The 24,354-nt window shown below is 49.1% G+C and overlaps 2 protein-coding genes across 6 annotated transcripts in view; both read left to right on the forward strand.

The window, feature by feature from the left end:
• The first annotated feature begins 202 nt into the window (after positions 1-202).
• Positions 203-19,031, forward strand: Arfgap1 (ADP ribosylation factor GTPase activating protein 1). 5 transcript variants are annotated; one of them, XM_028774016.1, is made up of 15 exons: positions 245-308; positions 596-805; positions 3,764-3,827; positions 4,253-4,362; positions 4,644-4,815; positions 5,300-5,400; positions 6,133-6,219; positions 6,708-6,804; positions 8,584-8,640; positions 9,569-9,601; positions 11,484-11,540; positions 12,010-12,069; positions 12,751-12,827; positions 13,382-13,575; positions 18,938-19,031. In XM_028774016.1, the coding sequence occupies exons 3-15, from the start codon at positions 3,768-3,770 to the stop codon at positions 18,949-18,951; spliced, it is 1,119 nt and encodes a 372-aa protein (XP_028629849.1). In that variant the 5' UTR covers positions 245-308; positions 596-805; positions 3,764-3,767; the 3' UTR covers positions 18,952-19,031. The 5 variants fall into 5 exon arrangements, with proteins under 5 accessions (XP_028629846.1, XP_028629849.1, XP_028629850.1 ...); XM_028774013.1 differs by lacking the exon at positions 18,938-19,031 and having other exon boundaries at positions 203-308; positions 13,382-14,811; XM_028774017.1 differs by lacking the exons at positions 4,253-4,362; positions 18,938-19,031 and having other exon boundaries at positions 13,382-14,811.
• The window catches only part of Col20a1 (collagen type XX alpha 1 chain), a 30,707-nt gene continuing 25,300 nt past the window's right edge, over positions 18,948-24,354 (forward strand). Inside the window, exons 1-3 of the mRNA XM_028774012.1 lie at positions 18,948-19,026; positions 21,446-21,556; positions 24,089-24,232. Of these exons, the coding sequence (XP_028629845.1) occupies positions 18,948-19,026; positions 21,446-21,556; positions 24,089-24,232 (334 nt within the window). The remainder of the gene's footprint in view (positions 19,027-21,445; positions 21,557-24,088; positions 24,233-24,354) is intronic.

The following is a 24,354-nucleotide window of genomic DNA, read 5'->3' on the forward strand; positions in this document are numbered from 1 at the left end:
GTCGGGACCTTGCGCTCCCTAGAATCCGGGCTGGAGCGAGTGCAGCCCGGATCCATCGGCGCTGCCCTACCGCACCGCCCACGCTGAGGCGACCCTGCAAACCTGGCGCTCAGCTGAAGGTCTAACCAGACCGGAAGAGAAGCCGCGCCTCGGGCTCGCGCACAGAGGCGGAAGTACCGCCTCGGAGGCCTCCCATGAGCCCTTGCAAAGCGCGACGTAGCCGGAAGCTGCTGGCGGCTGGTGGGGGGGATCTGAGCGCCTAGTCCAGCTTGGCACCTCGGCCGGACCCGACCTCCTGGGGGCAGCAGGTGAGTTCGCGGCCAGGACACCGGGCATCCGCGGACCCTCAGTTCCTTGCCTTTCTGGCTCTCAGATTACCCGGTTCCTGGCCCCGTAATCCTCGATTATGCGGCCCCAGGCCCCTGGTCCCCCAATACCACGACTGTCCGATGCCCCCGGTCTTCAGCCCTGACTTACTCCCCGGTTCCTCCCGCGTCCCCTACCTCCCAATCCCCAGCTTCCTGGCCCCGGGTTCTCCAGTCCTTCGACCCGTGACGTTCTTGTTTCTCGGACCCCCCCCCCCCCCAAACTCCAGGATCCCAGTGTGCGGCCGTCCAGACACCCCCGCCCCCGCCTCCCGGCCTGTGAGCCTTGTCGCACAGCTTAGCGGTTGCTCGGATCAACGCGGCCCCTCAGCGCTCTGGTCCGGAGCACTCTCGGACGCAGACTGGTTCTGCACTGCCCATTTGGCCGGGAAAGGGCCTGTGCCCTTCACTTCGAAAGAAGATTCTGTCCAGAGGTGCCGGTAAGCCAGGCTTTCTAACCTCGCTTGTTTACTCTTTCCCATCGTGGCCTTTGAAGTAAATCCTCTGCCGAAGGAGGAAAAGCAAAACGACCCAACAACAGACCCCACAGAACCAAGCTTCTAAACTTTTTTTCTCACTTGTACCTGGGTATAGAAGAATATGCTGCGTTTGCCCTCTTAAGGCACCCACAAGTCAGAAATAATATATAATATACTCCTCTGTTTCCGGACAAGGTGATGATCTGATATCATCTGTTCTTCAGAGTGAGGAAGCATAACTTAGACATGGGTTCTTTGTGTTCCCCGAATGGTTTTTGGTCACTCACACTGTGTAGTCTTAGGGCCAAGCTATGCCCCCATATGTCCCCTTTGACCTTAGATGTTCATCATGTCCCAGTTTAAGAATCAAATGTTCTCTAGTGTGACATGTAGCCTAGTCAAGTTTGAAAATATCCTTATTTGCTTCATTATTTACTAGGTATGTCTGCTTGAAGGAAGAGTATTTTTTTCGTTTTTGATTCTAATAAGAATTCTTATTTATTTTTTTGGTTTTTCGAGACAGGGTTTCTCTGTATAGCCCGGACTGTCCTGGAACTCACTCTGTAGACCAGGCCAACCTCGAACTCAGAAATCTGCCTGCCTCTGCCTCCCAAGTGCTGGGATTAAAGGCTTGCGCCACCACTGCCTGGCCTTCTATTAAGAATTCTTAAGGGTGGGTGATATGGATTACCAGGTAGGGGTGCTTGCCACAAAGCCTAACTACTTAAGTTTGATCCTGGAACTCACTTGGTGGAAGGAGATAGTCGGTTCCCACCTTCTAGGTTTCTAGGCATGCACTTGTGAGCCCACCCAAGAAAGAATTTTTTTTTTTTTTTAATTCTTGAGGCCTTTTTTTGGGTACCACCTTTAATCCCAGCACTTGGGAGACAAGAGGTAGGCAGATCTCTGTAAGTTTGAGGCCAGCCTGATCTGCATAGTGAGTTCCAGGATAGCTAAAGCTATGTGGAGAGACCCTGTCAGATGATGTGCTTTGTACATTTATTCCTATAGCTGAGAGTGTCCTGCTTGTTTTTACTCAGAGATCTAGGGTTGTCTTCGGAGCTGCTGACTTCTCGCCTTTGTTTGCCTCCGTTTGTAGTCGTAAGCCTCTGAGAGCAGCCATGGTGCTTTGGACACTGGGATTAGGTACAGAAACGTGCCATGGTCTTAGTGACGGCTGTTCACGTAGCAGCTAGAGAAGAATGCAGAGAGCTTTGGAACTCAGCTCTAGCCGTGTGTCTCCCCAAATGCTCTGAGCCGTCTGGGGGTGTGCATGAGTAGATGCTTGGGGTGCTAACTTCTGCCTGAATGAGTCATGCCAGTGCCAGAGTCCTACATGTAGAAATCTGCATTTGTGTGCTCACAGTTGTAGGATGCCATTCTAATCCACGATTAATGCAGTAAAAGGAAGGTAGAATGAACTAGGATTTAGTTTCTTACAGCTACAAAAAAAACAAGTATTTCCTAACATCAGACAGACGGGGAGAGTCACACTAAAACATAAAGAGTTTAAGATGTAGGAGGATTGGTGGGTTGAGAATCAAGATCCTTTACTGAGCACCATATTTCTGCAGACTTCAATTTAAAATGGAATACAGGATATAGGGCGGAGGTGTTTTGTTTTGACTTTTATGTAAACCTCATATTAATGTCTGCCTATCTCATGAATAGAGAGAATGATCACTTTCAGTCTAACAGCAAGTTAAGTAGCAAGGTGATAACACTGGACATCTGTAGCTTCTGTCATACAGATTCATAATCTGTTGTTTGTATGTGTGTCACCCTATGAATGAGAGGAAACAGCATGGATCCATTGGGATGGATGCAAGACCACACCTGACTGGTGGGCCTGCATCCAGTCCCCTCAGTGCTGCTGTGTGCCATACCACTGGGATTAGTTTATGTCCAACCTTGTGGTTGGCACAGCCCGTTCCTTTAGGTTTATTCTCCTAGTCCTGAATTAAATGGACCACCAGTTAAAAGTCAAACATTGCTGAAACTGTGCCAGATATAGAGAAATGAATAGGGGCTAGGGAGACAGTTCTGTAGGTCAGAGTACTTTCTGTATATGCTTGAAGATCTGAGTTCAAATCTTTAGTACCTACATAAAAGCCAAGCATGGCTGCACATGTCTGTAACCTCAACTTTGGAAGCTTGAGATAGGAAGATTCTGCGGAGCTTGCTCCCAGCCTCAGTATACTAAGGGAATAGGATGGCAATCTATAGAAGACAACTTGTGTCCTCCTCTGTGTGTACACAGACACACGTGTGGGTGGATGGGTACACACGAAAAGAAGGAAGGAGGAGACATGTAAAGGAAATGAGATTTTCATTTTAGCTGAGCCTTATTGCTGTCCTCACCAATGGCCCTGGGCAGGTGGTCTGCGTTTATTATTGTGTCCTGTGTCTGCATTAACTTTTATCTGTCCAGATGTCCTCATAGAAGACCTATTTATAGACTGTCTTAACACCATTACCAGGGATACTTCCTTGCTCCAGCCTGAGGGCTTCCTACTTACTACCCCAACTTGGAGAGCTGGGAGAGACGTGTGGAGTTCAGAGTACCCTCCTCCATCAGGGCACGACTCTTTTTGGGGAAACAGATTGAGCAGCCAATCTTCATGGGTTTTATAAGGCTCCTCCTTGTAAGTTTTATTCCAAATGACAAAGCTTTTTATCAGTTATTCTGCACATAGTGGCTGAACTACTTTGTGGCATTCCTGAGTACTTAACTGCTGGTTGTGCCCTAAGGTGTCCCTCTTCACTGAGAAGAGCCTCCTTGGTAAACGGCTCCTGTACTGTGCAAGGCTACCACTGTCAGATCTTAGGAAGAAAACATGACGAAATGTTACTGCACTGCTGGTTCAATTTCTTTCTTGCAGAGAAACCTATTGTAAGGGTTTGTTTTCCTCCTTGCAGCACCATGGCCAGTCCAAGAACCAGAAAAGTTCTTAAGGAAGTCCGGGCACAGGATGAGAATAATGTGAGTATGAACTTCTGGGCTGATGAGTGTCTTGATATCACATGTAGCTATGGCTTAGTCCCTCCTTGGAGAGGCTGGTCATGGCACAGGGGAGCAGCTAGTAGTTCCCGGTGCTCACTAGTGTGGCTTGGAGAGTGAGATTTCTGTCATGTCACTCAGGTTGTGCTGAGGATGCTTGGTCTCATTTCTGAATGTATTTCTCATCAGAGGTTCTTCATCTTCATGCCACCTCCAGTGTTGTCTGAACCCACATCCTTTGACCAACCTGACCAGCCTTATTAAGCTTATGGGTACTAGCCCTTTAGTTTGCGCACATGTGGCCCGCTTCTCTCTGCATCCTTTTGGGACATCTGTTGGGTCTTTGGGGTCTTAACTGTGCCCTGAGCTGCCTGGTGAGTTGGGTGTGCCCCCCCCCCCCTTTGCAGGTTTGCTTTGAGTGTGGTGCATTCAATCCTCAGTGGGTCAGCGTGACTTATGGCATCTGGATCTGCCTGGAATGCTCTGGGAGACACCGTGGGCTTGGGGTGCACCTCAGGTCAGTGTCCTGCCCCTCGGCCCCTGCACATCCTGCATCTATCCCACTTGCCGCATTGTGGGTCCTGGTGCCCAAATGCTGTCTGACAGGATGTTAGGGGTCCTCACTCCACTAACACTAGCCACGATTACCAGCTGCTATCCAGCTTGCTTCCATGAAGCTGCTTCTGGCTTTTGCCTTGATACAGGAGACACCTGTATCTAGCTCAGGATGTGATCTTGGGTTGAAAGGCCAGTTGGGTCCCCTCGTGCTTGGTAATCAGATTCAATGTCTGGTTCTAGCTTTGTGCGCTCTGTTACGATGGACAAATGGAAGGACATTGAGCTGGAGAAGATGAAGGCTGGTGGGAATGCTAAGTTCAGAGAGTTCCTGGAGGCACAGGACGACTATGAGCCTAGCTGGTCACTGCAGGACAAGTACAGCAGCCGAGCTGCCGCACTCTTCAGAGATAAGGTAAGGGTGGCCTGGCTGGCTCCACACAGAGAGCTGAACACAGCACAGCTTGCTGGTGGCCAGGTGGTGCTTCACACAGAGCTGAAAATATAGCACACCGTGATGGGGCTTCAGTGGCTTTGGGAGGCAGGTTTCTCTTCTCCCTTTTAACATCTATGGAGGCCAAGAACAGGCCAGGACAAGGACCCCCTACTAACCCTGTGGCAGGCTCTTCCTGCCCAGAGGAAATGGTCTCTGAAAATCCAAGGAGGAGAGGAGCAGTGACCATAGTGGCTTAGGATGACTTACCTGCAGACCCTCTGAGGATTTGGCCATCCTTAGATTGGGGGTCAGATAAATGAGTCCTTGTATATTTGAAGTTGGAGCCACAGCTCATTGACACTTGCTCTCATCATCATGGGAGCCCTGGTTCATGGCTTGGTGGTACTGGCTTATAGGTTTGAGTACATGGTATATCTCCTCATGTCCTGTCTCATCCTGTTAGGTGGCTACTTTGGCAGAAGGTAAAGAATGGTCTCTGGAGTCATCGCCTGCACAGAACTGGACCCCACCTCAGCCCAAGACACTGCAGTTCACTGCCCACCGGTAGCTCCTCTGGCCTGCTGGTCAGACCTCAGCTTCACCCTCACGTTAGTGGTAGCTTAGGAACCCGATAGAAACCTCATTTCCTCCATGGGAACAGCTCCAGTTGTGAGCTATTCCCAGAAGTCAGAGAGAAAAGTAGCTTTTTAACATTTCTGAAACGATGTAAACTTGTAGCAAAAATTTACCCCAAATAAGAAGTAGCATCTTGCCCTATTCTCCAGAAGGGTTCCTTCCTCTTCTTACAGGTGTGTCACACAACCCTCTGGACAGTGCCTGTGGGGATGTGGGTTGTGCTTTTGCCTCATGTAGTTACTCTTTTGTGAGTTGTTGGCTGCACTGTAGTATAGGCCCCAAGATGGCACAGATCCCTGTTATACACACCAAGTTCCACTGTGCAGACTGTCCCCTTTGGATACTGGTGTAAGTGGATGAGGCATAGGAGATGACAGCACATCTTCCAGGTCCTATAGAACATAACCAGGTCATAGCACCACTGATGTCATAGCACCAGTGTGTTTCCCAGCTCTGAACCCTGACTGCCATTCCTGGCAGGACCAGAATTCACTGTCAGCTGTTAGATTGATACACTAGACTTTAGCTGTGCCTGAGCTTCTTAAGGGTCAGAGCTGGTACCTCTTTGACCCCAAATATGATTTGAAAGGTCCTTGTCACAGACTGTGTGGTTTTGTTTGGTGTGTTGAGGCCTTACTGACCTTTAACCTTCTACTTCAGACCCTCTGGTCAGCCACAGAATGCAACTGCCTCTGGGGACAAGGCTTTTGAAGACTGGCTGAATGATGACCTGGGTTCCTATCAGGGGTAAGGCCTTTCAAGCCAGGGATAGCAGAAGGCAGTTGGGAACATCTTTGGCCACCCTGCGGGGGTTTACTCCATTGCGTTAGGCTCTTTCCTTTAGGGTAAGCTGGGCCTATTCCTTCTGTATGTCTCTGCAGCATGTGTAATCTGGGGTCCACTTGGGGCAAGCCCCAAGATGGCCTAGTTTTGAGTGGATATTTTGAATGTGGAGAAAAATCTAGTATTAAAGATGATGTATTTTCTTCCTGGAATCTACCTGGCCTGTAAGTGAGGCTTGATGTTTTCAGTAACCCCACTTACCAGGGGTTACAGGTCTTACCGTGGAACCTCAGATCATGTGGTAGGAAGTATTTGTATAGCTTCTGTGCCCATTGTCCAGAATACAGGGTGTCCTATGAGAGGGAAGGGCATCTCTACTAGTGACCAAGGTCTCGCTGTTGAGGACTGGCAAGGTTCGTGGCTGTGGCTGTGATGTCTGTGTTTATCTTTAGTGCTCAGGAGAATCGCTATGTGGGGTTTGGGAACACAGTGCCTCCTCAGAAGAGAGAAGACGACTTCCTCAACAACGCCATGTCATCTCTGTACTCGGTAAGAAGGCCTAGGACCTGTGGAATGCCTGCTGCCCCAGACATACCCAGGCGGGTTGTTCAGTGCCAAGGCAAGGAGGAACCTTCATGGGCATTTATGGACAGTGTGGGTAGTCCTGGGGCACATACCTTTTGATCTGGTTAAATGCCTCTTCTTATCTTCTTTTTAAAAATGGCCTTTTATTCATATCCCAAAGGTATTTAACCACTTACTCTGGCCATAAAACACGCATATGAAATTTACCAAAATAGATTTCCTCAAAGAACAAAAAGTTTTCTATGGAGCCTGTCTTCCTCTTATCTCCAGGGTATATTCTGAGTCCAGCAGAAGGCTGACCCAGGCTCCTGGCCTGTGTTGGGTAAACTGACTCAGAAAGCGAGGCCCTGAGCAGAGGCTGCCCAAGGTTTTTGACATTCTACTGGGGTGTGGTGCTTGAGTTTGGGGGCATCTGTCTGCTTTTAAGGCAACTTGGAAGCTCCAGATCTGAAGTTCAGGTATGACATCCTAGGCTTGCTTTTCCAAGGAAACTAATGTTTCAGCTCCTTTTGTTCATTGCAGTGTGTTCTGTAGTAATCATAAATGCAAACACCCTGGAGTGGGCTGAATGCTGAAAGTGAGAAGAAAGAGACTGTGGGACGCACCATTAGTCCCAGCACTCAGGAGTCAGAGGCAGGGGGATCTCTTAAGTTCAAGACTAACCTGCTCTTCAGAACGAGTTTTAGGACAGCCAGGGCTACATAGAGAAACTCTTGTCTCTAAAAACAACAAACCTAATAAAAAAGGAAGGTTTTTTTATACCGACGATACCATATCTTCAAAATAAGTATAACTAAGTGGGTGCATAAGGAATAGACACTGAAAGGGAAGAGCCTGTGCATCTGCTTTGCTGCTGCACATGCTCACTGCAGCCTCGACACACAGATGGAAGAGCCTGAAGCCAGCCTGGGTTACCCAGTGAGATTTGCTTACACCTGTCCTCTTTGTCCCTGAGGAATGTCACTTCGGTAGGACCATGGCAGCTATGGTCACTCTCCTGCTTTTACACGGGTTGTCTTTAGGGCAGAAAAGCAGGATGTTGTTGTAAATCCTGTTGCTGTTGTATAGTTTTTTCTCTTTTGTTTTTTTGACAACTCATTTTATAGACCAGACTGTCCTCAAACTCAGAGATCAGTCTGCCTCTACCTCCCAAGTGCGGGAATTAAAGGCATGCTCCGCCATGTCAGGACCATTATCATCACTTGGCATCTGTCTTCTGCTGATAACCTGTTTTAAAGGAAGATCCTTGAGTATAGATGTCCTGAAGTGTAGTGGTTCGTCTGCACTGTCTCGAGGGGTAAGGGAGAAGGCCAGTTTTGGTTTAAATGAGTGTTTCTGTATTGAAGTAGCTTTAGTTTACGTTGGAAAGTATTGGTAAAGAGACACCTGAACCTAGAGGAAGCTCTGTAGCCTCTGCTCACCACGGTCTGTTCCTCTGGGAGGCAGGAAGGAGGAAGGGAAGACATGAGCACAAGCTCAGCTAACCCCCTTTGGGACTGCCCAAGAGGCCTGGTAGCCACCCTGTGCTGTGGTTGTTAGTGTTTGAGTCCTCTTGGGAAGGACTGTGGTGTGTGCTGCAGCTGGCAAGGGGAGTGCGGATACTGTAGTACTTGGTTGGTTTTGTCTGGTCACTAGCTGTGGAGGTATTTGAGGTGCCGTCTTTGGAGCCTTCCTGTGCTAAAGTGTCAAGACTGGCATGTACAGGCTCTAGAAGAGCCTCATCATTTCCTGTTGTTTTTTCAGGGCTGGAGCAGTTTTACCACTGGGGCAAGCAAGTTTGCGTCTGCAGCAAAGGAGGGTGTAAGTAACTGTGAGATGCATGTTGTCCACTCTGGGCGAAGGGTCCTGGGGTCCTTCAGGCAGACAAGCTGGGCCTTGTCCACTGCAGGATGTCCCAGGAACCCTTACTATAGCAGAGGTGTTTCTTTTTGTGTCAGGGACAAACTGCTTGCAGAGGTTGACTTATTTCATGTGGGTGAATAGCTGATGAGTACCCATGCTGGAATTTCTGCCTTTGGGTCTTCAGAGTAGTCTGGAAATAGTCTAGTTCCTCTCACTCACCTTGACTTAAAATGAGAGGAGAACATGAAGGTCCTAGTTGAGGTAGACCATGCTGTATGGGGAGCATGTCTGCCTCTGGCAGTGAATGACCTGGCAGTCACTGATAGAAGCAGCCAGAAGGTGCAAAGGCTTTGGGCCTGGGCCTGGGCCTGGGCTGTGTAGCCATGGTATGAAGTGGAAGTTTGTCCACTGGTCCAGAGGACTCAGATCATCAGTGTCCAGAGCCATCCAAACAAGCTGGAAGCCTTGTGTCTACCCTCCCTGCCCATTTGCTGTGCAGCAGTTACTGCTGTTGACAAGGTGTTTTTCCTCATCTCTAGTAAGGCTGGTGTTAGGGGAGATCTAGATACTTTCCAGCTTGGGCATCTGTAGACAGGGCTACTTTTCATAAACTGGGCACTATGATGCCCACATGTTTGACCAGTAGGACAGGAGTGGCTGTTGTGCCCAAACATGTCCTACCCCCACCAGTTTATGGGCTTGTTACAGTGTCTGCTAAGCCAGACCTACCTGCAGCAACCTGGTCCCTTAGACCTGCTGTCAGGTTGGTGCTGACTTCCTGGGTGCTTGCCAGGAGTTCTGGAATGGACTCCACCTGGGCCCCGTGTAGGACAAAGCCTATGGTCAAGACACTGACTTTAAAGTGCTGCTTTTGTTTTCCTTTTAGGCTACAAAGTTTGGATCTCAAGCAAGTCAAAAGGTAAAAAGGAGAAGCTTCTAATCTTTCAGTCTTGCTGGGTGGTGATAGTGTAACACCTTTAATCCCAGAACCCTGGAGGCAGAGGCCAGCAGATCTCTGTGTTCAAGGTTAGCTTGGTCTACAGAGCTAGTTCTAGGACAGTCAGGGTTACACAGAGAAACCCTGTTTTGAAAAATCAAAAAGAAAGGAAGGAAAAACAAACAAAGACAAAAAGCAAAACCCAGCAACTTTAGTCTTATATGCAGGGTCTGGAAGTGCCCTGGGCTGTGCTCAGGGTCTAATGTAGTACTGAAGAAGGTTCTCAGAGTTTGCTCACTTCGGGGGTTCCTCAGCCCTGTCTTCCATAGCTGCTGATAGACATGAAGCCACAGTGCCACAGCTGTCTCATATGGGAAGGGTTGCCTAGGCCATGGCTCTCAGCCTCGGGCTCCCCTTCACCTGGACAGGTGTCCACACATCCTCACTTGGCAGCTTGACTTGTGTGGCCAGCACTTACAATCTCGGGCTTGGCAGTTTATTTTTCTTCCAGGCTGAGTAAAATAGTTGCCATGTTTAGAACTCTGGTCTCCATGGTGAGGTGGGAAGGATTTTAGGCCCTTGTGGCCTGCAGCACTCTGTTCCTGTACATTTCTTCCTCTCGGAGCTTCTCAAGCCCTGCATCCCTAGTATCCCACCTAGGAGAAGTCTTCCTGGCTTTGTCTCAGAGCTTCTAAGTTTGGATCATGCTCCTCGGGCATATCATGGGGTGTGGACTGATGAGTTTGGAGCAGGGAAATAATGATGCCAGGGCCCAGAACAGACTGGCATGGGCCTGCTACAGGTAAAAAAAGTAGTCCAAGCTGGGTATGGTAACACAACTGCAATACCAACAACCAGGCAGGCAGCTGAGGATTGTTCAAGGACTGCATCATAAGACACTTTAAAAAAAAAAAAAGAAAAGAAAAAAGAAAAAGAAAAAAGGATAAGGTTAGGGATGTGTCTCTGCCACTTCTGGGCATTGCTAATGCTACTCCTACACCTGCTCTTTCTCTGCCTTCGTGCCTACTGGGTCAAGTTTTGGGGTTACAAGCAGCAGTCAGAGCCGGTAAAACCCTGTTTGTGCTGGTGCATGCTGCCTTATTGTCTGTTGAGCATGCTTATTGCTCCTGGCTGTATCTCCCTTGCTGCTTGGGTCACCTGTGTGCTACACTCACACTTTCTTGGCCTGCTGGTGCTGGAAGCTCATCTTCCCCAAGATCCACAGCCCAGGTGTTTCCTGGGCAGGGTTGTCTGGGCTCAGTGAGCTCTGGAGAGAAAGACTGCTTAGTTCAGTTTTCATTTCATGGCTTAATTATCCCAAACCAAATAGCAGCTGGGATTATACCCTGCTGGAAAGGAGCCTGCCTATGTCAATGAATAATCTCCCTTCAATCCTTTTATTGGGTCTCACCTTGAGATGAAGGTCCAGGCAAGTCACATTCCTAGGTTGGCTCAAAGTTTCTTGGCCCTCAACATGATGGAACCAGGAGAGGCTGAACCCCTTCTCTACTTCTCTTCCCCAACCTTTTCTCCATCCCTCCATCAAGCCTCCCATATGCACTTTTCTCCCATGTCAGATTCAGTGCCTACTTCAGGAAATGGATGAAGACTTGCCTGCAGTTAGATCTGTGTCCATCCTCCTGATTTGTGGAGGAGAGCCAGAGCTGCTTCCAGCATTATGAGGGAGCTCCCTTCATGAAATCTCGACTCTTCCATTCTGGTGTCACTTCTGTGACACTGCTTCCCACATGGATCCACGTCCCACTGCCTCCCTTTCTGTTGGCAAAGCTTGTACTGTCCTGTGCTTACTGACCAGCAACTAATGTTGCTGTATGCAAAGCTCACACAGCATCTCTTCCCACAGGCTTCGGAGTTGGGCCACAGCCTGAATGAGAATGTTCTCAAGCCTGCACAGGAGAAGGTATGGGTGGCACCAAAAATCAAGGTGCTTGTGTGTCCCACTGAGGCTCTTTGCTTATCTGGGAAATGGGTGTGTTGGGGATCAGCAAAGTCTTGCCTCTAATTTTCTGTGGTCCAGATGGCCTTGAACTTCTTTTTCTTAGTCTTCCTAGTCAGTTCCCAAGGACATCCCAAGGGTGTCCTTCTCTTCTTTCTGTTTTACTTCAGTGACCAGGCTACAGGCAGTGGTACTGATTATCTGCAGAAGGATATCAGCCCTGGGAGGAGTCAGTAGTCCCCACCCTTTCTTGCAGCGCGGGAGTCTGGGCAGCAGTTGGCTTCTCCAGAAGGCATAGAGTCTTTTGGTTTGATGAGGCTTTATGGAGCTGAAGCCAGATGGACTCCTGGTAGAACTTGGGGAGCTTAATATGACAGGTCTTTGTGCACTCTGGACTTTGAGTCTTCCTAATGATGCCCTTTAAATCGCACAGGTGAAGGAGGGAAGGATTTTTGATGATGTGTCCAGTGGGGTCTCTCAGTTGGCATCCAAGGTAGGGCTGCCCTGCTGACTGCAGCATAGCCCAAGCCAGTCTCCATATTCCAGGCACAGAGCCCCACAGCTCCATGGGCCAGCTGAGGCAGTGGCCACTGCCTTCTTGTTTCTGAGGGCTTAGGAATATGGAAACAGCTTGGTTGTTGGGGACTTGCCAGCCACTAACCTGTGCTTCTTCTCTGTCTTGCCTCCGTTGGCCTGTCCCTTGGTAAGTGCCATTGTCAGCTGTTGCTGGTCCTGTGACCTCAGGGCCTGGCGGGGGATGTGGGTGGGGTCATCAGATTTTACAACACAATGGCAATAGGGGATGTCTCTATGACTTTCAGTGCATTGTAGTAAAGACAAGGCCTGTAGTGGCCCCAGCTCTGAACACGTCTCAAGTGTTGTGACATCAGGAAGGCCATGCATGCCTTTCACTATCTATGTGACATTGTCCCAGCCATCACAGAAACTTCTTCTGCAGCGAAGGCAGAGAGAGATGCTTATAGCAAACTAAACAGACAACAGCTACTGTTCTTCAGCACCGCTGCTGTGTTACTGTGCACAAGTGTGTTTGTATCTGTATGTGACACTCCTCCAAGTTTTGTCTTAGCAGGGCAGCATCCATTTTTGTTGATGTTTTAGAGCCAGAGGTGCTGTGTAGAGTGGGGCCCCAACTTGGTTTCCTGTCTCCTTCCAGGTCCAGGGAGTTGGCAGTAAGGGATGGCGTGATGTCACTACTTTCTTTTCTGGGAAAGCCGAAGACACTTCAGACAGGTAGTCCATTTCCTCACCCCAGGCCCTGGGTCCCTTGGGCTTCATAAGAGAGAGCTGGTGGCCTGGCCCATCACCCTCTTTCCAGTGCAGGACATACAGTCCTTTACTAGAGGCATAGTGACTGCCGTCTCACCCCCACCACCAGAAGGCTGCAACCCCAGTAAACACTCTGCAGTTTGAGTGATGGATGGGAATGAGGTAGCAAGGAACAGTTCCTTCCTGAAGTTCCGTGTCCTCAGTACCAGGTTGGAGCCTTACCAAGGCCAATTCACTCTCTCAAATAGAAAGGTCCCTCATGTGGAGGCCTACTCTGACTCTACAAGGGTGTCTAGGAAGCTCTTGGAAAGACAGCAGCCTCTTAGCCAGGAAGAGAGCATAGTGCTGTTACAGGCATTGGCCACACCTTGGTCAAATGTAGGCTGGCTTGTGAAGCAATGAATGGGTCTTGTTCTAGAGAGCCCTGAGACTTGAGCAGATTGGGCAGCTTGAGGAATGCAGACAGCACAAGTATCTTTCTATGACACCTATTGAGATTTTGTCCCTCTCTGTAATAGACCCTTAGAGGGCCACAGCTACCAGAACAGCAGCGGAGACAACTCTCAGAATAGCAACATAGACCAGAGCTTCTGGGAGACCTTCGGGAGTGCTGAGCCCCCCAAGGCCAAGTCCCCAAGCAGTGACAGCTGGACCTGCGCAGATGCCTCGACAGGGAGGAGGAGCTCGGACAGCTGGGACGTTTGGGGCTCAGGTTCTGCATCCAACAACAAGAACAGCAATAGCGATGGCTGGGAGAGCTGGGAGGGGGCCAGTGGGGAGGGCAGGGCCAAGGCCACCAAGAAGGCAGCCCCGTCCACGGCCGATGAGGGCTGGGACAACCAGAACTGGTAGGAGCCTTGCTGGACCCTAGCCCAGCCCTGCTGGGAGACCGCTGTGTTTGCACTTTACCCTTCCTGTTCCTCCTTCATTTGACCTCAGTGTGAAGACAGTGGCTCAGGCAGGACTTGAGTTGGTGCTGCCTGCCTGGTGTGGGGTGGCTTTCTCTTAGACCTCAGGGGACATGTCATCTACCTGCCTCTTGGGTCCTCTGAGCAGCCTTCCTGGACTCTGGGTCCTTGGGACCCAGGCACTGTCTCTGCAGCCCTAGCACAGCCTGGGACTGCAGCCCTGTGCAGTGTCAGCCAAGCCAGACATCTGCTTTCGTTGAAATGTCTTTTTAAACTTGAAAGGTCTGCTAGTTCTTTCTTCTTGAAGAAAGTGCCTGGAGCCTTAAAGCTGGAATTGAAATGACAAAAGCAATACTGGAGCTCACACTGCCACCGACACCCTCACCTAAGTCCACAGCCTGTGGCCTGTGCTGTGAACATCACTTTGTGACCCTCTGCCCTTCCTGCATCAGCCTGTCCAGCCCTCAGTTAAATGGGACAAACTCCACAGATGGCACTCAAAGCAGACTGGGCTCTGGCCCTCCTTGGACACCTGATTCGAACTTGGCCAGCCCTGGACAGCTCAGTCATGAGGAAAGGAGAGTAAAGGGGCTGGGAGCATTTTTAGTGTATCTGCCGCTCCCACCTGGTACAAGGAAGCCTGAGCATGGAGGGTGGGCTGAGGGGCCGACTGCCACTGCCAGGGTCAGGCGTCTTAATGGGGACCCTCCATCCAGGCAGAGCACCTGTTAGTATTTGCCATGTATTGTGTCTGTGGCAGCCTAGGCCTTCTCCCAGCCTGCTCAGGCTGCTCAGAGACACTTGGTCATACCTCCCTCAGCATGCAGCTGTCCTTCAAGATGACCCCACTTCCCACCCTGTGGACTTTGTGGAACACTGCAGTTGAGACCCATGTGCTATCAGTGGTTGGTGTGACAGCCATTCCCTCCCAGAATTCCATGACTGCTGTGTGTTGTGGCTGGAGAGACCACCTGGGGTCTCTGTCTCCTTAAACCCACTCCTGTCTGACCCTCAGTTTGACCAGCAGTGCATGACCTGAAGTTCTGTGGTTTGTGTGTCTGTCATGTTTGCTCCTACTTTCTAATGTTGAGCTGTCTGGGCTCTAAGGTTCTAGTGCTTGCCCCACCATGGGGGTTCATGGTTTTCTGCTGAACTGTTAGGGCTTAAGTTTGGGGAGCCTTCCAGGGTTGCTTTGTTCTCAAGTGGACATGAAATTACTCAGTAGTCATATAACAGGACATCTCCGAGCTAGGGAAGTAAGGGAGACACCCAGGACTTGTGTCTGATAGATTAACCACAGGTAGTTGAGATCAGAAGTCAGAGACCTGGGTTGAGAAGCCGTGGGGTTGTTGAGTACACAGAAAGTCAAAGGTCAAGGAAGTCTGAATATGGAGGAAGGACCCTCACTGAAACTGGCACATCCTCAGAATGAAGGAGTCCTTGATTTGATGGACATAAGGTGATATAAAGGGAATGAAATCTATTGGTTCTGGTATAGGAAGCTGCCTGCCTCGAGTCATTTGGGGGTGGTAAGTGACCCTAGCTACATACAGGCTTCTTGCGGTACTATGTTGAGTAAATACAGGGACTGCATGTTTTGAAGCTTGTTTAACATAACCCAGAGCCCTCTATACATCTCCAATCCCTCAAAGGACAGGGTGAGTAAAACCCAGGGCAAGGTACTAGGTGGAGCCTTTGGCTGCTTTTTGCAGCCTGTATCTAGGGAACTTGTCAGACTATATTCTATAAAAAACAAACCCTGGAGAGCCCTTCTCAGGTATCCGTAAACAAATACATGGCAGGTACTGCTTGAGTTTCAGGGAGACCTGGTTATAAGTCATACAGTCTGGGCCTAGGTGACCTGGCAAGAGGCTGATCAACCCTGGCTGCCAGTGGTTAGTCAGGTAGCTAGGAAGGTGGGAGAGGAGAAGGTATTGGTGTTTTGGACTGGCTCTTGTCTTGGGGCTTGGGTGAACAGCCTTTCCTGGGCCATGTTAGTGGTCTGAGTGGTAGGCTTGTCTCTAGAGACTCCACATCCTTGGGGCAAGTCATGGTTTGGCCTCTGTCTTCTATCCTGGCTTTGGCCCAGAGATGCCCAGTGGGAAAGTATGGAGCCTCCTGTGTGTGGCTTGCAGAGGGGTTTGTCTGTGGGCCACACTAAAGGACCAAGGAGTTCTGCTGATACTTCATGCTGCCTGGAAATGTTCTGGGAGCCCTTGTACCAGCCCAGTGGTCCTGTATCCTCTTTACCTAGCAATGGCAGGGTTTACTAGGAGCAGGCCAATGCCCACACTACTTCCACCTGGGATGCTTTGCGCTGGCTACCTTCCACTCCAACCTGCATGGATCAGGCAAGCTCTGTCTCTCACCAAATGTCTTGGGTGGAGTTAGTGCTTGTTTGGTTGAAATTGATCTGGGCCTCTGTCTAGCTGTTGGGAGTTTTTTTTTTTTTTTTTTTTTTTAGCATCAAAGGATGCTGGGCTGCCAAGGATATCAGTCTCTCAAGTCAGGCTTCGATCCAGACTTCCTGCCCCAAACAGCCAGACCAGGGGGAGCTTTGGGTAGCCCTGCTCCTTTGAAACCATTAAGACAGTGATCTGAGTGTCTGCTCCCATGGCATCACAGTTGCTCACTTGCACTGCTACTCCCTCGTTAGTGCCCCCTATGTCAGGCTCTGGTCCAGGAGGAAGGTGAGCAGGCTCCGGGGCACTCCCTTCTGGTTTATTTTGCAGGGGTTATGGCATGGATCTCGTGTGGGGATGTATGTACACATGCCATTGCTAGGTACAGGGAAAGCAGCACCACTCGGCTGGTACAAGGGCTGCCAGGGCATTTCTAGGCAACAGGAGGTAGAAAGTATAGGGTAGTCCATCCGAGAATCACAGCACAGAAGAGTGCTGAGCTGTGCGTGAATGCACACAGGTATTTCAAGGTTCCTGTGAGCTACAGCCACAGATGCTTATACCCAGAGATTACCAGGGCAACCTTTATCTGACCTCGGGAGGGTCTATAGGGACTGTGACCCTAGATCCCACGTTGTGGGTTGGAACCTACATGTAGTTGAAAATCAAACTGAGGCAGTACTGGACCCATGAGAACCCTGGAGTGGCTGGGTCTTGAGCCATGCCTTCCGGTGGGAGTAGGGCCTTTTATCCTTGGTCTGGTCCACTGGGTCACCTTGCCAAGAGTTACAGGGTGAGACCATGGGGGTTTAAAGGTAGATCAGGAGTGATTCATTGAGAGCAGGGCTTTCCTACACTATGCAGACTGGACCAAGTGTCCAGTCTCCTGAGCTCCAGTGGCTCAGGGAGGTGTGAGTAGTGTGGGCATGGGCCTGCTCCTAGTTCTAGGGCAAACAAGAAAGAGAATGGAGGTTGCAAACCCCAGCCCCTAGTGATTGGTAGTCTAAATGGTCCTTCTTCCCAAATAGACTGGTCAGAGACTCCTAATGCCCAGCACCCAGGACTACACACACTGGCCTTTATTTTCAAGAAGTTTCTGGGACCTCCTCTGTGGGACAGACTTACAGTCCCCCACTACCCCTGGTGGAATTCCCAGTACAGTGTGAAATGGGTCCTTTGTGTTGGGACCCCCATCTCATTGCAAACAAGCCCCAAGCAGTAGCAGATAGAAGGGAGGGGTTAAGACTTAAGGGCGGGCCTCGTGATGACATCAGGGAAGGAAGCCTTTTCTAAGCTCCAGCCTTGTCACAGCAAGACCAAGAGGCATTGGAAAGTGAGGGACGCTATCCTTGGAGCAGGAGGTTAGTGACTCATTTATGGTCCTGGGGCCAGGTGCATAAGGGGACTACCAGAGAATCCATTGGGGAAAGATTGGGAAAAGTACTAAGGCTCATCACAAGGGACCAAGTGCAACCTGGAGACCTGAGCATTTGTTCTGGATCCTATGAGGGTTTCAGATGACACTGAGGATAAAAAGGGCTGGCGGACAGCAGAGGAGATCTTATGCTCATCAGCTGTGACCACCTTGGCCATGAGGTAGGGAGGGGTCAGGCCTCAGAATAAGTCCAAGAAGGCAGGGCCATTTCTGTGGCACTTTGTAGGCAGATGGGGTAGTGGTCCATAGCACTGACACCTTAGTTTAAATTCCCTGAATGGATGCATATACACACTCTAGAGCAGTGGTCTCAATTTTTCTAATGCTGTTGCCCTTTAAAAAGTTCATGTTATGGTGATTCTCAATTATGAAATTATTTTGTTGCTACTTCATAACTATAATTTTGCTACTATTACGAGTCATAGTGTAAATATCTGTGTTTTCCAATAATCTTTGGTAATCTCTGTGAAAAGGTCACTAGATGCCACCCCTGACACACACAAAGGGGTCACAACTCACAGGTTAACTGCTGTTCTAGGTTGTATCAGCCTGCAGCCTTCCTACTGGTATTGGTTCTACTCACAGAGCTGGCTTCTCTGCAGAGGATAACCTTAAGAGTACAGTGGGATGGAGATCTGGGTTCCTCAGGACTCTCCTCAGGCTCACAAATTCCAGACTGGGTCATGCTTTTGTTCCTTCCTCCAAAATCCCACCCCTAGGTGGTGGGCTCTACTTCACTGGCCTCTCTTTCAAACGTTGTCTCCTAACTTCTGAGAGGTCTCAGGGGTTCCCCAATGCTTTCATCCTTACTGAGCCTGCTTCTGTTCTAATCAGAATTTGGTCTCACACATCCCTTTTGCTTGAGGGCAAGCCACCGAATGTGATGACTTTGATGGTAGGAATCTATCCAAACCAATCCCAGACACCATGTAGGGCTGCTGGGGCCTCAAGGTCTTGTTACTCTGGTGATCCCCACTGTGTCTATTGTTGTGGCTGTGAACACCAGAAGGGGCATGGGCAGATGTGCTGGACTGGACCCTGTTCGGGGTCGATTGGCTCCCTGCAGAGGGTACATGAAGTACACTAGGAGGTTGTGCAGCTAAGGGTCCTTTGTTCAGTGAGACGCCTCAGCATGGCTTCAGTGCTGGTCTTAGCTCCTCAGTCTTCATCAACATCTTCATAATGACAAGCCATAGGCCTTTGGGCATCACACATGTCTGTAGGGACATCCTGCTGGTCCATGGGACTGGATGGAGAACCTGCTTTCTGATCAGGGAGGGGGCAGGCGGTTCTGTAAGTGGTGAAGGGTTTTGACCTCTTCTCCCACAGGCTGCTCAGTATGAGCCTCCAAGGCTCCTTCCTCCACGTCTGCCTCTGGATGTTCTTGGGCACCACGTTGGCACTGGGGCAGGGACAAGGTAAGGAGGCAATGCCCCCACTGCCTGCAGGAGGAACTCTGCTACAAGCCATAACAGGCATTTCCCTGTAGAGTAAATGCTAACCTGAGAGCTGTTGCAGCAACAAACAAGCTGGTGAAGCCGAGGAGAGAAGCCTCACTCTTGGCTTTTGCCTTGACCTTTGACCTTGTGGCCTTTCAGCCTTGCTTAGTGAGGCTTTTTTGTTTGTTTGTTTGAGTTATTTCAAGATCACAGGCATACTCCAAATTTGATCCTTTATCTATGCTTTGCTTAGTTATTCTGTAAACTTCAGTGTAGTTTCAGACACTACATGCATGGCTTAATAGCGATCAATACTCCTGCCTCCTCCCTCCCAAGAAGAAAAAGTCTTCCTACACTGTCTTAGAAGGGTGATGCATCTCTCTTCTCTGTACATGTCTTGAGACAAGAGTTCCCATCTCATCCCTTCCTATTTGGCCATTCCAGGCTCCCCATGGGAAAGTCTCCCCTGGTATTTCAATGACTTCCAAGGGATGTACACAGGATTTGGGGACAGTCTGTGTTGCAGACTCCTTCCTGTGGAGCTGCTGGCTCAGATGAGTCCTGGGAAAACATGTTTCTGTGTTCCCATAGCCTTCACACTCATGGCTACATCTAGCTCTCAGGAGCAATATGTATGTTCCTCATGACACCTAACTGGTTTGAATCTGTTTCTCATTCAAGTTAAAAACATCTCTTCCTACCACACTATCCTCAGCATTGTCTGTGGTTCCAACTCAGGTTTGTCAGGAGCCCAACAGACTATTTCCCAGCATGTCCTCTTATCCAGGGAGGTGACCGCCACATGCCCAAGTCCCTCAGCAACCTTTGTTCAGACAGGAACCCCAAGGTGGGGCTTGTAGGCTGAGGTTTTGATTAGAAGGAAGGCTTTGCTGTATGAACAACTTAGAGTGATTCTACAAGACCCGCAAATACCCTTCCCCCAGCTCAAGTCTCAGCATGACAGGCTACCCATGCATGGCTTAGGTGGGCTGTGGCCTCAGAGACCAGTTGAGAGGTGCAGCTGAGGTTACAGAGGGGAGCATATGCCTGTACTGTCTCTGAGATGGAAGTTCTAAAAGCCCCTAACACACTGAGGGAGAAAAACAGAAGGCTCTTTATGGGCAAGAGTGGAGATCCATGCTCACAGCTGGCCTGTCAGAACCCCCACCTCAACCTAACACATTCCTGCCTTTCAATAGGTCACAGTCAGAACAGCCAAGCCCATCCGGAAAGAGTTCATTCTGAATGGGTCATTGTGTCTATCCCAGGCACCCCCAGTCTTTGCCTGTCTCTCTGTGCCCCAGCACATGGTGAGGAGACTAGAAGAGGCCTCTGTCCCCATTTTCCAAAAATAGCTGTCTGTAGCACAGAGTCCGGAAGCTTCCTGGGAGGTCAGCACAGGCCCCGCGGTCCCCCTCATCCCCATTGACCATGGGCTTCCCCCTCCTTCATGTCAGGATTACCCTATCTTTGTTTCTTTTCCTTTTGCTGTGGCAAAATACTGACAAAAGCAACGTAAGGGGGAAGAGATTATTTTAGTTCATGGATCAAGGTATAATCCATCATAGCAGGGAAGCCAAGATACAGCCAGTCACACCGAATCCACCGTTAGAAAGCAAAAAGTCATGAATACTAGCACTCAACTCACTACCTCAGTTTCTCATAGCACCTGCCAAGGGAATAGCCCCATCTACAATTAAAATGTGTCTCTCCACATTGTTAATGTCAGTTAACAAAATCAAAGTAATCCTCCCCAACAGGCATTCTCGGAATCTGATATCCCAGGTGATTTTAGATTCTCTAAAGCTGACAGTACCAGCCATCACACTGCCATTCCTAGTTTGAGAGCTAAAACTTGGTATGCATCCCACACCCACCCACACATAGGCCCAGGTGTATGCAGACACACCATGTGCCATCACCATAGTTCCAGCTGAGGTTCTATGTCCATTCTGCCCACAAGGGATGCATCAACCTAGCATGACTTTGGCAGTTTGTGTGTGTGTGCGCGTGTGCGTGTGTGCCCATGCGCTTGTGCAGCTACATAGCTGCTTCTACATCCCCCTTGAGACTAGGAGACTCAAGGCAGCTGCCAAGGCCCTGGGCTTTATCTCTGCACCTCCAGTCATCAAAGAGCAGACATTGCCTTTCTGGGTGCTGGTGCGATCCTCCTTTGCAGTGTTGGAATTAGACTCCCTTTTCCTGAACCTACCAGTGTGGCCTTGTCATCGAAGATCACAAGGATTTGGGATCTTCATGAGGCCACAGACTCTAAAGACACCTAGGTGGGGCTATATCCTTCCATACCTTTTAGGGAAAGCCTCCTGGTTGCAGGAGGTAGTCAGTTGGTCACTGGTAAGCCTGTCTTACACCCCAACTTCCAATCCTGTTGTTACAGTAAGTAGCCGTCTGAGGCTGGCAGTACTGCCTGAGGACCAGCTGCAGATGAAGTGGAGGGAGACAGAGGGAAGTGGCCTTGGCTACTTGGTGCAGGTGACACCTATGGCAGGTATGGAGAGCTCGTGTCTCCCTACTAGGCTTTCTCTCCTCTTTCCTCTGTTAGGGCTGTTAGAAATGGGTCTACGGTCTCAAGAAAATGACCACACAATCCAGAGTTTTTATTCTGGATTTTGGCAAAGCACAAAGTTTTACTTCTGCAGAATGGTGTGTGGCTAAGCTTAAGCAAGCAAGTAAGTGGGCACACCCAGTCAGAGGTTCCAATGTGGTTTTGTTCCTAATTACAGAAGTCTTGTACTTCACTCTGAGTTATCAGAGCTAGGTCTCACATTCTTACATGTTGGCTAATTTAAAGCAACATAGTTGATGAGCCAAGAGCAGGATGTAACCTTGAGCACGAATTTAGATCTTAGAAAAATGCTGAAGGTGTAGACAGGGACATCCCACCCCCACCCCCATATGTCTTTTGGAATCTCCTTTGTCTCATTAACACTTTGATATAGAAGACAGTGCATATCATTTCCATCTTCTTCAGGACCAAGGCTTTCCACTTGAATAAAGTTGTGGGAATGAGTTCACACCATCTGTAGAACTCACTGAGCCTGCTCCAGCCAGCTGCTTCCTGCACCATCCTTGGCAGAGCTATTTCTATCATTTCTGAGTTCCTTTCCTCAATCACATGGAGCAGATGCAGTTGGAGAGGCCTCTGTATTCTCCTGTACCCAGCATGGATACACACAGAAGGTGGCAAGAATGGCCTGGATCCTGCAGGCAGTGAACATGTGAGAAGGGAGAGTGCCCTAACCCCAGGTAGCCCTCCAGTTACAGGGACAGGGCCTTGATAACAAGCTGGCTGTGGCAAGGTCCCACCTATATTCTAATACTTCAGAGACTGAGGCAAGAGGATCCCCTGTTCAAGGCCAACCTGAGCTACATAGACGCTGTATTTATTTTTTCTGTTGCTTAGAGGAAGATTAATAGTTTCAGTTCCATAAGCTCAAAAACAAACAAACAATAGTAGGGTTGAGGATGTAGCTCAGTGGTAACGTTTGTCCAGCATGTGCAAGGCCTGGAGTGAGCCCCAGTATTGAAAAAGGAAAAACAACAACAAAAAACCGCTAAGAATTAAGCATCCATATTGTTATATAGAACAGAAAAGCAAATTCAGATAGACTAGAAGGAAATGATACAAAAAAGAATAAGTCATAAAAATAAAAAGAACATAGCAAAGTGAATCCATAAAGCTAAAAGTTATAAAATACCAATATAATGGCTTTTAGAGGGATATTGACCAGAGCATTCTTTTTAGCCAGTGTAACATTCTGTCTTTTTTAAACATTGTCTTTTCTGTCTTTTTTTAAATTTAGATAGAGTCTCACTGCATAGCTCAGGCTAGACTTGAATTCAATAATTCTCCTGTCTCAGCCCGCTGCATGCTTGGATTTCAGGCCTGTGCCAACACACCCAGCTCAAGCCCATCTTCTGTTGCTATAGCATTATTTTAAACAACAGAAGCTTGTCGGTCTGGGACTCTCTGCCTGGCCACTGCCTACTGTTGGACTAGGTGCAGGTCTAGGGACTGCCTGCCTGCTGTGCAGAAACAGTGTTCTCTTCCTCCTGGGTGGGAATCGTTTTTATTCCTTGTCAAAGCTCTGTGAGCACGTCCATAAGTCTAGATATCTCTCCTAGGTCCATTACAAGGTCACTTCTGACACCACCCCACCCGCCCCCAGATAGGGAACAGAGTTCCTTAGGAATCACATGATTTTCGTTTTGTTCTGTTCTGAGACAGGGTTTCATTGTATGTCCCTGGCCAGCCTGGAGGTTGCTTTGTCAACAAGACTAGCCTTGAACTCACAGAAATCTGCCTGTCTCTGCCTCTAGAATGATGGAATGAAAGGATTGTACTGCCAGGCCTGGCTATGACTGTTTTTAAATGCTGGAATCTGTCCCTATCTTAGATGGCAGCATTCCAAGGAAGGAAAGGTGGCTATTCTCCCGCAAGACAGGTTCTCTCACAAAGGAGAGACTTCTTTTGGCTCCCAGAGATTCTTTCCCTTTTTCATGCCTTGTTCTCCTGTCTGACATTTGTCCTGTCCCCTTCCCTGACCTCAACAGGGTTTGGATGATTTCTTATGTACACAATCTATGTGTAATGCACATACCCATATGTACACACATTCATGTACATGTATTCCCATATAGCACACATGCATGAAGGACACATAACTCACATATACACACATGTATTTTTGTGTATGTACATGCAAAGCACACATGCAATACACATATACCTATCCACATGTACATGTATGTATGAATACTACTTGAGGATACATACATGCAGCACATACGTTCATACACTCCATGTATATATATGTATGCTGACATGCACAACACACACAGACAAACATCCACACATATCCACATGCACACATATGCATATCCTACATAGTATATATGCAGGGGTACATGCACAAACATGTATGGCATACACACATTGACATGGATACACACCAACCCACATGTATGCACTCACATATATAGTAAACAGCAGCCTCAACAACTCTCCACCACCACCTAGGGGACTTGGAGCAGGAGCTGATACTGACCACCAAGACCCCCAAGGCCACTGTGGGTGGCCTGAGCCCTTCCAAGAGCTACACCTTGCAGATCTTCGAGCTCACTGACTCTGAGCCTGTCTTGCTGGCACGACGGGAGTTTGTGAGTAAGTCCCCCTGCACCAGGCAGGGGTGGATTTGGTTGGAAGGCCTCTGGCTTGATGCCCTGAAGCACTTTACCTGTGAAGTGGTTGGATCTTTTTTCCCCATGAGGCAGACAGCAAGTCTG

This window comes from Grammomys surdaster, unplaced genomic scaffold (genome assembly GCF_004785775.1).
Source record: "Grammomys surdaster isolate TR1022 unplaced genomic scaffold, NIH_TR_1.0 238, whole genome shotgun sequence".
NCBI lineage: Eukaryota > Metazoa > Chordata > Mammalia > Rodentia > Muridae > Grammomys > Grammomys surdaster.